Genomic DNA, 18,291 nt, shown 5'->3' on the forward strand with positions numbered 1-18,291 from the left:
GCTAAAGGAGCGAAAGGAGCGGCATAAGCAGGTTTCCTCCGAGTCCACCGCACCTCTCACACAGGTCTAACCCGAAGCATGATCCCTCGTGATGCAAGCGTGCCCTTGAGAAGGAAAGGTTAAACCTATGATACATTAATAGTTGATAGGTTTGAGGAGGAATGAATTAATCATGTGTGACATAGTTAGTTACTGCCATATGCGGCCCTTACATATAATATGTGGATGGCAGTGCCGTTTGGAAGTATGTGACTTAAATGCACAACATGCTCTATTTTAGAGTGCAAAGCCTTCTCAAAAATGTGACCTTGCAGTCATAATATCTTCTACTAGTGTGCAGTGCTAGCCTGTTGTGTACTATTGTGACTGAATAAATCCCATTCAAAGGTTGGCATTTGGGCATTCTAAAGCATAGGTTTGTGTAATATTGTGAGTAAATCCCACTCAAAGGTGGCATTGGTCATTCCAAGGCATGGTTTGTGTGATATTGTGAGTGAGTGAGTGAGTGAATCTCACTCAAAGGTTGGGATTGGGCATTTTAAGGCATAATTTGCATGGAAAGCTTGTAAACGCCCACACACGTGAGTCTGTATGTATTCTGGAACACGTCTCTAGCCCCTTCCCCTTTCTAGAAATGGTTGGATATGTATTGCTGCCAGAGGCAGTAGTGAATACTTTTCCTGAATTTAAGAGGGGAAAGGAACACCTCCCAAAACCGCATGTTGTAAGGGAAGGGTTTTACACTTGGCTAGAAAAATTACCTTACTTGGAAAAATGGTATGTGCCCCTGCAAAAAAGAGATGACATTATTTGAGGCGTAAATACACACCATATACAATTCCCCTGCCCGAAATGTCCACACACAGGTGTAGCCTGTAACTTAAAAAGTATGTTAAGGAAGTCTAACTGGTGCAGTTTGCATTCCATAACCTTGAAAGGTTGTGTAAATTTCACAAGTTTGTACATTAGCACCCATGTGTGGTTGTCGACCTGCAGTTGTAAACTTACAATGTTTTGTGAATTGGGCCCCGTTGGAGAAGTTTCTATGATGCTTTATCGTGATAGGAACTATTTAGTATCTCAAATAGAACGTTTTGAAAGAAATGTTGGTAACTGCATGTCGAACTAGAACGGGCCATGTGCTATCCTGACGACAGTGCTGTAAATTGAGTACAGTATCTGTGCCCATTGAAGCACTAGCGCCTGTTTACAACTGTGCTCAAATTGTATTTGCTCGCAGTTTGGTGCACATTTACTGTTCACCTGGAGCGCAGTTTGTGAAGAATACAGAAATAATGTGTGAAACATTTGCGAAAATGCCATTTGTGTGTTTCACTCCCCAGTTTTTCCAATAAAGTAAAAACCAGAATCTCAAAGTTAATATTTGATATTCTTGGAAGTTAGATTACTTGGGTAGATTTCTAGCACACGGAGGAAGGAAGCAATATGTGAGGCATTTTCTGAAACAATATTTATTGTGAGCGTTCACACACCACTTTCTGTGCTCATTGCATTTTTTCCTGTGGGTCGTCCTTTGCCAATTCCGGTTTATGTGGGCACAAGCACACTGGGCATGAGTGTGTCAGTAGCACTCGTAGATTCACATACCTTGCCATGGTCTTCCCGCACAGCTCTGCAATTATGCAAATACGTACATGCCAATAAGCGAATGCCCTGGGCCTGGAGGTAAGCTTTTACACCAGTGGGGCGTGTGCACGGGCACCGGAGCACTAATGTGCCCTTGTGTGACCAGTGTGACTGGACTTACATTGATATATTTACACCATATATGGGCATCTTAACTACCAAAGACAGCAGCAAAATGTATACCGTTTGGCTTTGCTAGAAATACCTCTCCAATTGCGAATAGAAAATGTCTGGACAGTGTAGTATCGGTGCCTTTACTTTTGTTTGTGTACTGAGGCTGATGTAAAATGTACTTGACGTCATAGATTGCTCAAGTAACTAACATCTACTTTATTCTTGTGCCCTTTAGGTAACCTTGTCCCCCGGTCAACTTTCAAGAAGGCTGCGGCTCATAAAGACGTCTCGAGTAAATCAAGGTGAGCTGCAGTGACGTCGCGAGCGCTTGAGCCGGCCGCGCCCTGGCAGGCCGTGTGACCCGCGTCTCCTCTGCCTGCAGGGCCCGGCCTCCTCGGCAGCGGGTCTGACCTCAGAGGCGGAGGAATGAACACGGACGGCGGCGGGAAGAAGGACTACACACCGGAGCTCGAGAGCGGGGACACTGCCATCGACCCGAACCCTGCTAGCCTACAAAATGTAGGCCAGAAATAAACAACGCGCCGATTTCTGGACTGGGACTTGAACGGAAGAGGCTTTTGGAGATTCTCCCGCAAGGACAGCTGTCCAGCGCGCGGCCCTGTCCGGATGGACAGAGCGCCCGAACCTGCACACGGCCGGCGCTGTTCTCCGAAAAGAGCCATTTAAATAGGTACACAGTATGCGCCTGCGAGGCTGGTCATCCTTTAAATGTGAGTTTTTAATTGGGTTTTATGGAACTGAAAAGCACCACTACTATGTTGAATCAATTTTAAACACCAACTTTCAAAACCCTATAGAAAGAGTACGGTGCCATCTGCTCTTCCAAAGCTCCTTCTCACCTGAGAAGAGGGCCATCTTGGCACACTGACCATCTGCCAACGCCACTTGGCCACACTGACTATCTTCCAACACCACTTGGCCACACTGACCATCTTCCAACCCCACTTGGCCACACTGACCATCTTCCAACGCCACTTGGCCACACTGACCATCTTCCAACACCACTTGGCCACACTGACCATCTTCGATTACATTGACTACCGGGGCCTCAGAACCAAAGGCACCCTGATGTTGTCTATGACCGCAGTGTACATGAATGGAGGGAGCATAGGAAACCAGCGCTATGCCCGGTGGCACAAGCAGGACAGCCTGGAGGACTACGTGCGAACGGAGAGCTATGGCGAAGATGAGGAGGGCAAGCCGCGCCGGCTGACACCCTTTGAGAAGCTCAACCAGGACATGTCCCAGGATGAAAAGGTGGTAAAGGAGTTAACACTGGGAAAAAGAATTGGATTTTACAGAGTCAGAGGGGAAATAGGAAGTGGTAACTTCTCCCAAGTGAAGCTCGGAATCCATTCTTTGACCAAAGGTAGGTGTGGTGCTTGCCATTGTATCGCTCCTCGTTCTACATAAAATGTTGTACACTCTGTCGATGAGCTATGTCTAATTTAGGTGCATTGTATTTATATTGGTAAGACATTCCTCAAAATACCACCAGATATACGCATTTTAGATTTATGTTTGTCTCATTATTCTTAACAGGTGATGCATTGTTACGGCGTAGTATGAGCTGAATGGCTCAGTGGTGACTACATGAATTTTCCCTCATTGCCAATTGCTCATATCTCTTGGCAAATGTTTGCTCACTGGCATTCTCTTAATTCAGCTTTATGAAAAATCTGAGTCCAGTTTCCAGTGGAGAGGTACGGAAATTACATAAACGTGCCATTTGACTACCATACCTGCTGGTTGTCTTTTCTGAGACTCCCAGACTAGATGCATCATGGAATCCGAATTTACCCGATACCCTCCACAGTAGGCCAGTGTGATCGGTTGAAAGTACACTGGAGTTTTAACTGCTCTAGAAGACTAAAAGAACCAACAGTCTGTATCCAGATTCTCATTAACACTAACATGCACACTGAATTCATGAAATTATTTTGTGTAGATACATCTGTCGACCATTGACTCCCTTTCAAAGATTCCTAATAGCCTACTCCTTATCACTTACATTACTGGCTGATTTATTTATGGTAATCTGTTGAGTGTTCACAACTCTCCAAAGCCTTTTCTGGACGAAGAGGCGGAGAAACGGAAGGCGATGAGATCATCTCTGGCACTAATAGATGTCTACTGCCGTAGGTCATGTGGAACAGTAGTGCCTTCAGGTCCTTATGAATTTCAGATCTGGCTCTTATCTAATGTAGAGTAGAAGAAAGTTCCATAGGGAGAAGGGTTAAAAATATATTTTTCCCACAGAGTGAATGCTAACTACTCTCATGGATGGACAATATGTTTGGAAATTTAACCTCAAGTACGTGGACAGCTGTATGGCTGAAGTGCTCTAAGCCCTGTGAGTTATGCAGTGTATCTTGATTCCGGCCTGCTTCTTTATCAGCAACAAATGTATGATGAGGACTTTATTTCTGAGGAGATGAGGTCCAAATAATTTTGGTCAATGATGAGGTGGTTTTCTGATAGCTGAAATTTCTTAAACATGATAACTGTCAAACCAACCCCTATTTAGTTGCAATAATTGAGACATAATGTAACCGTATGAGCATAATGAGGGAGGTTGAAGGTTGTAGAAATTTATGTCAGAGTTGATGTGTCAGAAAGATCATCTGACATAGATATTATTTCCTAAATATTGTTTACAGAAATATTTTCCCAATATTTGTAGATTTTTTATTACCAACTGCTTCAATGCAGTGGACGACTCGTTGACGTCACCCACATTACCTTTGAAGAGCAAATTACATCTACAGGTTTTCCAAGGCATTAAAGAAGAAAATGCTGTTGGTGCTTCCTTTGATGAATTGCTGCATGGTTGGTAAAAAATGAAAAATCATTATAAGCGGCATCTCAATTGCTGGCTCTAGGTATAGCTGTTGTACAACCACCAAACACCGTATATCCTTGGTACCAGAAGGATCTGACAAACGAAACAGTATATTTTGTAGATTGGCCACTGGGCAAAAAATTACAAACGAAAACATTTCCTTCTGATTTTCATTACTTTTTATTTCAATGATTAGATGAATTTTGTCTATTTCTACATCGCTTTCTGGGTTCAGCCATTTGTTTTGCACCTCTTTCCACCTCAACCTGCAAGCAGACAGAAACAAAAAATAACAAAAATAGTAAACATGGACTACTAACTCTGCATTTTCCTGAAAACTGTGAAGATGAAGCTCTTAGCACAGCAAATCCTTGGTTGGTGCCATTTTAGGGAACTAAAAATACCCTTTCTTGCACAGCACTCTTTTCCTCCTTCTAAAAAAACTTGTATGTTTGCTATTTTTTCGGTTCCCTCCCAGGGGCGTAACGGAAGCCCCCCGCAGCCCCCACGGTGCGGGGGGGGGCCTCTGCACCTTTGAGGTCAGAGGGGGGCCCTACAGATCCAGCAGCCCAGCTGCCGAGAGTCTATTTAGTTTAAAACAATGCAACCATAAAAAGCTACAGAGGCCGGTCAGAGGCCTGGCATTAGTGAACAAATAAAAACAAATTCACTGAAGAGTGCCTTTTATTCGAGCTAGCGAGGGGCTCTTGGAATGTTACAAAATGTTTCACTCTTCTGCTGCACATCCAATTTACACATACAGTGCCTCATGAGGAAACTGGAAAGCAGTACAGAGCTGTCTTTAAGGCAGGTCAGACGACAGGGGAGAAAAAGCAGCCTGCAGAGATCTTTGTGTGCCCCAATTTTTTCAAGGGACAATAATAACAGTAGGCCAGCTTTGGTGAATAATGTACTGGCTGCAGAGAGCTGTTTTTTTGTCTAGTCATGGTTTTGACTTATGAAGTAGAAGAAAGGGTTAACGCGCCTCCTGCAAATGTGTAACCAGCAGATCACAAATTTGCATTTTATGGTCATAGCTCAGTACAGTAGGCTACTGCTTTTCTCACAGAGAATGTTTTGTTACTTGCAGTTTCTAAGCTACAATCCTCATAATATCACACAGTGAGCTATGTACCATTATTAAAGAGCTGCATGCAAACGGCAAGGCTTAAGCTTAGAACCTAATTTTTTCCTCAAACTTTTGTTATTGTAAGGTTGCTAAAAAGGATTTATTTTAGTAGTAAAAAATGTCTCATTGATATATACAACCCCAACCACTGTTAAATTTTAAATTCCGAGTTTGTGTTTCCCAGAGAAATCACTCTTAACGTATAGGGCCACATGCACCAATTTCAAATAGTGATTAGCTAATTGCGATTCTCTAAGAATTGCAATTAGGTAATTGCTATTTCACATGTCTGTGCTTTCTTTTAAATAAAGCAAAAAATTTTTTTAAAATGCAGATCGCTTTCCTTAAAGGACATCCTAAACACGCCCCTTCCTAATACCGAATCGGTATGTATTCAAAATTCCAAATCATGATTCAGTGACATGTGACCGAATCACAAATTGGAATTCATACATACCAAAAAGTATTTTACTGGTCTCAAATGGGCCGATTCCGCGAATCAGCCGTTTGCGACCGGTAAAATGAATGATGCATGTGGCCCATAATGCCGATCAGTGTGGATGACATGATTCCTACACCTTTCAGCTCACATTGTCTTATGTAACATTTCCTTACATAGATTTACACATTTGTATGATTTATTATCCCTGTGTACTATGAATGTGTGTGAAAAGCGTGCCCCAACACAATACATTGGGGTTGTGGAGCGATGATGTGCACCGATGGAGGGAGGTAGCGAGGGAATCCATGGAGAAGGAGGTCATGGGCAGTGGGGCAGAGTGCCAACAAAGATTGCAATACTGGGTGCCCCTAATGCGAAACCCAGTCCAGTCCTCTGTGTTTGTTTGATCTACCCTGGATGTAGAAAGTAAGACAGTGCCAATCACCCATCCACATTTAATTTTCAATGGTGCAGAGTCTCCTGACTTACCGCTTTACTTAGATCACTATGAACTCTCCAAACTAAGTTTTTTGTTGTTCATTTAAATGACCTGAATGGGCGAAAATAATATACAGATACCAAAAAACACATATTGAAATGGAACCCAGGCACACCCCATACAGTGAATTGGAATCATTGGTAAAATAAAAAGAAACAATCTTTAAAAATCATATTTGATCCTGAAGGTAACTCTAAAGCCTATATATTATAACTCTGAAAGCTACAAGATTAAAAAAAAATGCTTCTGTAATGCATAACCCACATGCACCTAATGGCACACTGAGGTTGTATATTTCATCACATTTTACGATTCGTGCCTGGCAAATTTGACATACTGGTGGGTACATTTTCACTTACACCTGCACTCTCCTGCCATCATATGAGAAACCTCAGCTGGTTCTAGCTTTTTATCCAAGATCACTGTGCATCCTGGAACTTGCAGTTTTGTGTTTAGCTTTTAAGCATGGGATCAGAAATTCTTGTTTGAACCGTGGATTAAACGGTTGTCACATGTGACATGTTGCCAGTTGGCACCTGGGCACACCCATCCCTTCATACTTCATCACATGTTTTGTCACATAGGCTTGCTCTGCTGTTGTGGTGTTCTACATGTTTAGACGAGAGATGCTTGCACAGCTGCTGCCACCACAGCACCTCTCTAATGAGTGTGGCTGTCGTTGCTTCGAGTTTCGCACAGTGTATCGCTCTTGTGAGGGATGTTTGCAGTACTCATGTTTTCTGTGCTGTATCTGTTTCTTAAAGGAGACCTCTACAGCTGCTGCTCACATTTTTCATGTTTAGCGTGAGAGAAGCTTGCACATCTCCTTCCCATGCTGGACCTGTTCTGCTAGGGAAGCTTAAACTGATGCTCACAGTAACGCACTGATGTGATAGTGATTTGAATACTGATGTCCATGCTGTACCTTTTCTATGTAAGGAAAGTTTGCATTGCTGTTCCTCATGGTGTCCCTGTACTTTGTATGAAGAAAGCTTGCACAGAAGTTGCCTCTACTAGGCCTATTTTGCACCAGGACAGCTTGCATTACAGCTATGTGTGCTATTTCTCTTTTGTGTGAAGAAAACTTGCACCGGTGCTGCTTGTGCATAACCTGCATGAAGACATTTTCCTCTCTTTTCAAATGCTGCTACCTGCTAAATACCTGCTGTAGGTCTGTAAATGAAGGTTGCACTGCTGCTACCTATGAACAGCGTCTTGTGAATGTGAGAAACTTGAACTGCTCCTGTTGATGCTGTACCTGTTGTTTGAGTGAGAAGTTTGCTCTATTGCAGCTTTAGCTATTGCTTAACCTCTTCAGCGCGGCGCGAATTTTCGCGCTGTGCTGAAGATTCGAAAAACGGGTGTGGTCATGACGGAACGGTTCCGTCATCAGCACAGCCCAACCGACGCTGATGACGGAACCGTTCCGTCATAAGCATCGAAGGGGTTAATATTGCAAGTTTTTTAAATAATCCTATAAACTTAGGCTTAGTGTCATATATAACCAAGTGAGGAGAAGTATGTGATAGCATAGAGGGTGTAGGAGTTAGGACTCAAGTATGGTGACATAGAAATGCTAAGAAAATAAGAGTTAAAAGAAGGAAGAGAGAAGAAAAGGAATAGTGAAGGAAAAGGAACAATGAAGTGGAGGCAAAGGGAGAGACAACGATCGGGGAAATAAAAAGTGAGGGGTAGAAAAAAGAAAAAGAATGGAAAACACCTCTATGGAAGTGAATGAAAGTAATGGTGTTAAATGAAACAGAAAGCATGTGATAAAGGAAAAGCAACAGGGATATAAGAAAGGGGGTAATAAGTAAGACATACATGATGAGTAAGAAATCTGAAAGGAAAATGAAAGTAACAAAAATGCACATAAAGAAAGGGACTGACTGGAAAAGAACAAAAGTAAGGGCAGACAGAATAGAAAGAGTAAGACCAAAGGCTGAACAATGGCACATAGCATGAGCAGGAGCCTGAGCCCACAGGGAAAGACTGTGCAAGAGTGGGTGATAAAACCAAAAGGGAGAGAAATATACATTGCAAAGTGGTAAGGAGTTTAGACTGGATATGTATGGATGTTACAGGATGAGTGAAGTTATGGAACGTGAAGGAAAGATGACACGTGTAAAATAAGGAATTAAAACGGGTAAGGAGTAAGGGAAGCTGAAGTTTAGTGAGTCTCAAAGGAAAATTTGGAGTAATAAAAGCAAGACAGAAACACGAAGCAAGTAGGTGCATGGGAATGAGAGAGGTATCTGTGAATTAAACAAGTGTGATAGGAGTTTGGAAATAAGCAAGAGGGGTAAAGATGGAGGTAGTTCAGAAACTGGGGATGCAGAAGCAAGAAGATTAGAGACAGTGCTGAGAGTAGGATTGAGAGGTGATAGTGAGAATGAGAAGAATAAAGTGGAAATTAAGAGATGAAATGAAGAGAGATAATTATTGTCAAATGTAAAATTAAATGTTAGAGGGAGGGGTGGTATAGATATTAGAGAATGTGGTGTGTGCAAGTTGAAAGTAAATATGAAAAGGTAGAGGAAAATGAGCGTCAGAGTGGCAGTAAAACTGGGAGAAATAAGGGTGAGTGTGAGAAGTTAGAGGTACAGATTTCAGAATGAGAAAATCAGAGCTGGAGGTAAGCAGCAAATTGGAAGAGATAGACTGACCTAATGAGAGACTGAGGTGCAAAGAAACCCAGGAGAAATAGACCAGAGGGAGAAATTGTCAGAACAAGAAGGGGAAGTGTGAGGGATCGTGACAGCAGCATGAGAATGAAGGACATATACTTGTGTTTCAAGAGGAACCTCAAATAAATTGATTAAACCGCTGGAAGGAAGTGGAATTAAGAGAACTGGGAGAGAGAAGAAAACAGGAAGGGGGGCTAGGGAACTGGGAATGACAGCAATATGAATGACAAAAGTAAATGACAGCAGTGCTAGTGGGAGAGAAGACAAAATATGCTGGAGAAGGGTAGCAGTGCTGGAAGAATAAGAGATTGGGTGAACTGTTCAAAGTAGAGAAAGTGATGAAAGAATGAGAGCTAAAGATGAGAGGTTGATTGGGAAAGATTGCTTGAAAAATATGAGAGATTAAAATGGCCGGTAACATGGTCTATTGGTGCATTGCAAATGGAATTTTCATTAGCTCAAAGGCATCACTTTTGCTCACTACTAACTTTGAAATGCTTGTAGCCCTATGACTGTGCCCTGGGATCCCTTCATGTCACCAAGCATCTTCCCTTTTTCCCCTTTACCTCCATTTGTAAATCAATAACGCCCCAAAACAGTTTTTATATACCCTAATGTTTCCCAGACTACACAACTTGTTGATCTCATTGAAGCCATTTGTATCAGTGAAAACCCTGCTGTTAGCTTTGAGGTGGGTTATGAGGGAGAGGTGCTTTAAATAAGCGGGTGGTAGAGTGATCAAATGAGGTACAATACTTTTTCCTTTACTATTTCCCTCTACTTCTGCCTCATCACTTTATCGTAATTTATTCTTCTCTTCAGATAGACCCAAAAGTAAATGTGAATTGGCCTGGGAAAAAGACCTTGCGGATTGCTGGAGTACTCCCTTTTGGGATAAATTATGGTTAAAGATTCATAAGACGTCCAGAACAGCCAGCACTTCTCAAACTTTATACTTCTTATACAAACGCCTTCTCTTCACTCCGATGAAACTAGCCTCCTTCTCTTTTGACCTTTCCTCCCATTGCTGGTCATGCAAACATCCCTCAGCAGATTTAAAACATATGTTGTATGAGTGCCCTTTCCTTTCCTGCTTTTGGCTTTTGATTTGGTCCCAAAGTAATAAAATCTTTCATACCCAAATTCCTTTTTCTATCTCTAACATTTTTCTAGGCTCCCTTTCACCCGTATGGCCGTTCCCTTCCTCCACTCACACACTACTAGATTTGCTTATCGCCATAGCCCTACACCTAATTACCTCTAATTGGAAGCAAGCTGAGAAACTCACTTTTAAGGCCTGGTGGAATGCTGTCTGTTTCCACCACAGATTAGACACCAGTAATGTTTACCCTATTTCGTTAGGTATTAAGAGAGATCTTTTATGGCTTCCTTTATCATCTTACTGGTCCTCCTCAGCTTTAGCTTTCACTTCTTTACTCACCTCAGAGGAGGTCAGGAAACCTCCATGACCTCTAATTTTGCCTATGCTTACATATGTTTTAATATATGCTTTCCGTTATAACTCCTTTCTCCTGATTGTGACTATCATACCATGGATGTTCATATTCAATTTATTGTTACATTTGTTACCTTTGCTAGACTTGCATTTGGGTAATATTTTGGACCCCCCTTTTCTTCGTTTCCCTCCTCTTTCTCTTCTCTACCCCCTCCCTTCTTCTCCTCTCATTTTCTTTTCTACATATTATGGTCATAATTGATTTCCAATGTAACGTTTGTATTTTATTGCATATTCTTTCCTATACTGTTTCTATTTTCTTCAATAAACTTTAAACTGAAAAAAAAGAGTGATCAAATGAGGGGGCCCCCTTGAAGTACATTGCAGGGGGGGCCCCTAAGGTTTTGTTACGCCACTGGATGTAGTGTCTAAAAATGACAGAATAGTTCTGTCACTGAGGTTTTGGCTTTAAAACTAAATATTGTCATTATTTGGAAAACGTCAGTCCCACCCGTGGCCAGGTCTTAAAAAGACACACATAGGACACCTCAGTTGCCTATCTGTCAAATTATGATGAAACCTGAATACTTCCACTTAGCCAGAGACCAATTAAACTAGTGTTGTGAAAATGATGTTCCTATATGGACAGTTTTAGGGATTAACCTGTTGTTCATGCTGTTTTATGTATGTAAAGTGTGCGATTAAGGAGGAGTGCACATGTAAAATTTTAAAAGAATGGCAACAATATATGTTTTAAAATAATGGACACAATTCCTACTAAAAGTGGCCTACTATAAGTAAAATGTGTTAAAGTAATTTATACATACATAATTAGATTGCCACAGCCTCTTGTTGGATCTGAATTGGAACACAGCTTTATTTATTATTAAAACTCTGAATAATCTATTGAACGCTTTACAAACTAATTCCGAAAGCAAGTTTTGGTGAAATAAGAAATGCTATACTTTTTCTAGGAGTTAAAATAAAATTAGGTGAGTTGACTCTCCCACCTTGAGACATAATCAGATTCATTGCAATACATTCTACAAGTTTGCATGTCGCACAGTCTTGAATTGGAGGCAGAGACTGTGTGCACTTGTCTTTTCCATCCCTGTCTAAATTCAGTAAGCCGTAGTGGAAGGCAGTCGTAAGAATTTGGTTGAGTGTCATTGTTTTTTTATTTTTTTTATTTATTTTTATTAAACATAAACAACAAAATACAAACAAACAATGACCATCGTGCCATAGGTATCTGCAAATCATAATCAGAGAATGTAGATTCCGACATTACAGAATTATTAAGGAGTGTGAAAAGTGGACTCAGGTTTCATCCAAGTCCTCACGAACTAGATCTATTTCTGGCGGCATACATATATCCCCACGGTATGCATGCCAAACATCCGATATCTTCCCCCGTTTGTGGGGTCTCCCTCTGGCCACATACACGGACCTCTCCCGAAAAATGCACCAATCAAGGTCCTCCATCCATTTCCCAAGCTGAGGAGCTCGACCAGCACCCCATAATTGTGCAATGTTTCGCTTGGCAACCATACATGCGAGAGTGACCCAGAGTTTACCATGGCTCGAGAGGTCGGAAGGCTCCCATACATTAAGTAGGCAACGGCGTGCCTCAAGTGCGTTCTGTACACCCCACACCGCACTCATTTTCTCATGAATCTTGATCCAATAGTCATGGATCTCCGGGCACTCCCACAAGATATGCAAAAATGTTCCAACCATACCACAACCTCTACGACAATCTGCGTTTGAAGCATGCCCCATCCGACACAACTCTGGACCCGTGGTGTAGGACCGGTGAAGAATCCTAAGCTGCACCAGACGGAGTCTCATAGGAACCGCCACTTCCCGAGGGGAAGACACAGCCTCCCCCCAGTCTTCGTCATCCAAGACCAAGCCATCTGCAACCCATTGTTCCCTGACTTTCACTAGGGGGTCCTCAGTATGATTGACCAATTTCTTGTAAACCAGAGAAATCGCCTTGGTTGGAAGGTACCCATCCAACAGTCGATCCTCCAGCGGAGAGGCCACCGGCGGCCTCACGTCACATGGGATAGCCGCCGTCAGTGCATGCTTAATTTGTAAATAACGATACCGCTGACTCTCATTCAGTTGGTGTCTGACTTGCAGTTCCTCAAAAGTCAGCATCCCCTTCTTACCCCACATGTCTTGGACCTGCGAGATACCAATCAGGTCCCAGCGATCGAAACCCTTCGATTTCCACAGACCACCCAATGCTTCTGAGTTCCACAATGGCGTAGCCATTGTTATCTTACCCTCCCATTTGAGAGCTCGGTTAGACTCATGCCACACCCGCGTCGAAACCGACGTCGGACCCAGCAGAGGAAACCTACCACGTCTAGCATACAGGACCCTAGTGTACTCACCCCCCGTAACTGGCCACGATCCATGGCAAACCCGGGGTCAGCCGGCGAGCCATAGATTGCATGATTAACAGGAGCTAATTGGGAAGCCCAGTAATATTTCCTGATATTGGGCAAACCAATCCCTCCATCGTACCAGGGTAACATCAATTTGCCGCCCCAGAGAAGTTCACGTTGCAACAATTCAATCTCATTGAAATATGAAGAGGGTACAGGATCGAAGGAGTTCTGCAAGACATATAAAAACCGGGGTAGCGCCATCATTTTCATTTTAAACAAAACCGCCCGACCCAGCAGGAAAGCGGCAACTCCCTCCATTTTGAAATATCACAGCGGAGTCTGGCCTAGGGGGGACCCAAATTAGCATTGAAGCGTACTTTAGGATCTTTTGATACGAGGATTCCGAGGTAGCGAAAACTTACTAATTCGACTTTTACCGGACAATTCGCTGGCACCCTAGGGGGATCACCGCTCAACACGAAAAGGACCGACTTCACCCAATTGATGGCAACGCCCGAGTATCTCCCATAGATTGCTAAGATGTCCAGGAAAACAATCAGGGACTGTCGGGGGGAGGTCAGGTACATGAGAATATCATCAGCGTAAAGCGAAATGTTATCCTCCCACTCCGGTGTCCATCGCAGCCTTTGATTGATCTGTCCCATCGTACCCAGGCCGCGAGCGGCTCCAGAGCCAGGGCAAACAAAAGTGGTGTAAGGAGACATCCCTGGCGTGTGCCCCTCCCCAGCTGAAAATCCCGGGACTTATGGTTATTCACCACCACTCGGGACAACGGAGCAGAGTACGGAAGACGGATCCAACGTATAAATTCGGGACCAAACCCTAGCTTCTCCAACACCGCAAAAAGGTAAAACCATTCCACCATGTCGAAAGCCATAGTAGCGTCTAGTGACAGAAGCACCACCGGCTCATGAATGCGGGAAGCACCCGCCACCACTCCATGGAGTCTACGGAGATTAAGAGCAGTATTTCGGCGCGGCATGAAGCCGGACTGGTCCGGATGCACCAGTGCTGCGACAACCTTCACCAACCGGTTAGCGAGTAACTTGGCCAGGACCTTAGGCTACGCATTCAGAAGGGAAATCGGTCGATAGGAGGAACACTCCAACCGGGGCTTGCCCTCCTTATATATTACAATGATATTGGCGATGCGTTGGTCACATGGCAGTACACCACAATCCCTACTCTCGAGATACATGTCTTTTAGAAACGGAGCCAGACAGTCTGCGTGCAGTTTGTACAGTTCTATAGGGATACCATTCGGGCCCGAGGCTTTTCCGGAGTGAACCCCCCGGATAGCCATCGCGACCTCGTCATTCGTGATGGCGGACTCCAGAAACTCCCTATGCTCAACTGACAGGACGGGCATTGGAATATCCCGAATGACCTCCGCATTATCTTCCACTGTGTACTGTCCCATCGAAGTATAGACCTCCTCGTAGTATCGGGCAAACTCATCCCTTATAATCTGTGGATCCGTCGTGACACCCGAGTCCGCAATCTGCAGCTCAGGCACCAGACGCGACCCCCAATCTCCCTTCTCCAACCACGCTATCAATTTTCCGGCCTTATCGCCTTGTTCGTAAATTCTACTTTGTGTGTTGGCATGTTGCTCCCTCGCCCTATCACGCGCCAGGTGTTTGTATTCGTCTCTGAGGAGACAGAGGCGGTGTACCGCCCCCGGTTCCCCATCAGTAGAGACCTCCCTTTCCAAGTCCGATAGCTCCGCCTCAATCCTGTCGATTTCCGCCCTACTCTTCTTTTTCTGTCCAGAGATTAGGGAGAGCGCCTCTCCCCTGACCTCAGTTTTATAGGCCTCCCAAAGGGAGCAGCCAGAGTCGACTGTCCCCGTGTTCTCTCGGAAGTAGCTATGAGTAACACGTACTAACTCCTTTTTGGTAGCAGGGTCTCTCAACCGCCAAGCGCTAATCGGGGCTATCCTAGCCACATCACCTTGTCCTATTTCCAGTTGAAGCCAAATCGGCGAATGATCAGACACTCCTTTAGCCAGATGACTCATTTCCCGAACAAACTTCGCCTGCGACGCAGCCACCAACACGTGATCAATCCTGGAGAAAGAGTGATGTGCCGCAGACACATGTGTGTACTCCGAGTCACCAGGGTGCCGTAGTCTCCACCCATCAACCATACCAGTTGCGGAGACAAAATCCGACAACCATCTATGAGAGGGCAACAACACACGGGAGGGGTACCAGTCCAGCTCACCATCCATCACAGCATTGAAGTCTCCTCCTAACACCATGATACCTACTGGCAATGACAAAAACACCCTGCTCAGATCGCGAAAAGTGTCTGTCTGCAGCGCGGGAGGAACGTATATTGAAAGAAACATGACAGGCCTACCTTCCAGAGCCCCGAGATGCCGACATAGCGGCCTCGGTTATCAGACCAAGTCGCCTGTATAGTGAACGGAAAGGAGTTCTTCACTAAAATCCCTACCCCTCTAGAACCTGAGGTAAAACCCGCATGGGCCACCAATTTATACCCCCCTGCTGCAGCGCCATACATCGCTTACCCATAAGATGGGTCTCCTGCAACAAAACCACATCTGGCGATCGTCGTCTGATTAGCTGCCCCACCATAGCACACTTGATCTTATCTCCCAAGCAATTCACATTCCAACTGAGGACGGATATACCCAAACCCAATCTAACCGAAGCCATACTCATCCCCCGAGAATTCTGAAGCATTCCGTGACACCCATAGCAGGCACAGGTCATAAACAAAACACAAACCAACAATCAAAAAACCCCTAAACCCAACTCTCCAACCCCCCTCCCTGCACCCCTGCATGCAACATATGCACATCCCCAACTAGCAGTGCGCCTGTCTCCCCAAGTCTAACTACAAAATCTAAACGTAGAAACCCCAATCCGCTATCAAACCCCCATCAAAAATGTTCAATAAAAATCCAAAAATGTCAAAAATATCGATGGGGGAAAGAAATCGCCCCAGTCAAACCAGCACCCCCACCACCATCATCAAATCGGCACAAACCAAAGAGAAGTCACTGTTCCTCGTTCGCCGCCCGGGTGTCTCCCTTCGTGTCTGGCACCTGAACACGGTCCAGCCAGTCCACTGCAGCCTCAGGATTGTCAAAAAACAAAGTTTTCCGCCGTGCTCGATCCGTAGGCGAGCCGGAAACAGCATGGAATACTTGATTTCCGAGGCCCGCAGCTGCCTTTTAATTGCCATAAAACCCTGCCGCTGTTTCTGGACTGTCTGGGTGAAATCAGGGAAAAAGAGCAAAGAAGCGTTCTCAAATGCCAGAGGTCCGGAGGATCTTGCCGTCTGTGGGATGGCGTCCCGATCCCGAAAATTCAATATCCGTTCGATCATGGGACGAGGGAGCACCCCAGGCTTCGGGCGTCCGCCGGGAACTCTGTAGGCTCTTTCCACCGTGAAAAAGTTACTAAGGCCCTTGGGTTTCAAATGGTTAAGGATAAGATCCTCCACAAAGAGATCCGGGGCCTGTCCCTCTGACTTCTCCGGTACACCTAAGATGCGGACGTTATTGCGCCTCGCTCGTCCCTCATATTCATCCAGCTTTCGGTCGCATTGAGACCGAGACGCCTTTAGGTCTCTCACCTCCCGCTGAAGTTCCGACACACTGTGAGGCCTTCTGTGAGGCTCGATGTTTTAATCTCAAGTGTCTTGACCTTCTCCGTGGTTTTGGTTAGGTCCGCTCTGATAATGCCCACCTCGATAGTCACCGTGTCCAATTTGGAGTCCATCCAATCTGATGGCAGCGATCACTGGGCTCCAGTCTTCCCTCGGGTCCTCTCCGGAGGGATCACTCTCCTGGCCACCCGCTTGAGCGCACTTCTCGTCCACCGGGGAGCCCTTAGAAAAACTGTACTTTTCCAGTCTATTGGACTGAACCAGTCTGGTAGTCCTCGATGTTTTCGGCGGTGGCTTTTCGGGGTCCCCTCTCGCCGCCATTCTCGCCCCCTATCCGGACACCACCTCCGCCGATCGAACAAGGCGGAGCCAATGTGTAGCCAAGTCAATCAAAGCCTGTCGATCGCGGGGTGCTCCGTCCTGGCAGGGGAGCACAGTGAGAGAAAGTCTTAGAGGGGGACCCGGAGGCACCGCAGATGCGACACGACTTCCATGGACCGGGCGCCACCGAGTACTTCCAGTCCCACTCGCCGATGTTGTTGAACTCCAGAGCGAGCAGTGCCACACGCGGTGTCCCGGTGTCGTGTCCAGAAGGCCCCAAAGTTGTAGACGACGGTGTTATGTCATCGGAGCGCCCAAATCATTCAGAATTTCACCTGGTGATTCAGGTGCTGGTCCCCCACCTGATGGTAGGGATGGGGCTCAGGATAATGTGCCGGATGGCAAGTCAGGATGTGGCGGCCGGCGGAGCCGATGCTCAAGCGGCCATCTTGGTCGCTGGCGCGGCTCCTCCGTTGAGTGTCATTGTTGAAAGCAGATTCAATCATCAGCATGAAAGGATTACCTGAGGTGGATGAATATGTATGCAAGGAAGGAGAATAGAAAATAATTTTTGAACTAGCTCAGTATATTAAGTAGAGCATCATAACATCAGGAAGAATTGTCTTAGCAGGCGTGGTTCTATTGTTAATGAGTTCTGAACACTGCTAAGTAGGGTTGGCGAGAGAGGGCTGAAAGAGAGTCTGACAGTGTTCTATCTACAGCATTTCTTTGACTGTGGTGAAGGTCAAGAAAATTAAAATGTGTACAACTTACAGAGCGAAGGCAATATTTTTCCGATTAGAAGTACCGCATGAATAACAGATTTGTAATGGAGCACTTGTGTTAGGATGGTCATCCAAAACACTGTTAAAGCACCAAAGCTCTAGTTTCCTGTCTGCAGAATGAGCAGAGCAAGTTGATTTAGGAGTGTGAATTCTAATATCAGAATGATCTTGAATATCAATGAACTCCATCACTAATTGAATCACGTTTTGTGGACATTATTGCAAGTACAACTGCGAAAATGTTAATTTGAGATCACCATTTCCAGATCATGGATCTCTTAAG

At 44.8% G+C, this 18,291-nt stretch overlaps 1 protein-coding gene across 1 annotated transcript in view; it reads left to right on the forward strand.

Annotated features, from left to right (window-relative positions):
* Positions 1 to 18,291, forward strand: part of NIM1K (NIM1 serine/threonine protein kinase) — a 209,572-nt gene that overhangs the window by 83,829 nt on the left and 107,452 nt on the right. Inside the window, exon 2 of the mRNA XM_078677291.1 lies at positions 1,997 to 3,151. Coding sequence (XP_078533417.1) covers positions 2,851 to 3,151 — 301 coding nt within the window. The 5' untranslated portion in view covers positions 1,997 to 2,850. The remainder of the gene's footprint in view (positions 1 to 1,996; positions 3,152 to 18,291) is intronic.

This window comes from Lissotriton helveticus, chromosome 2_1 (assembly GCF_964261635.1).
Source record: "Lissotriton helveticus chromosome 2_1, aLisHel1.1, whole genome shotgun sequence".
In the NCBI taxonomy this organism is placed as follows: Eukaryota; Metazoa; Chordata; class Amphibia; order Caudata; family Salamandridae; genus Lissotriton; species Lissotriton helveticus.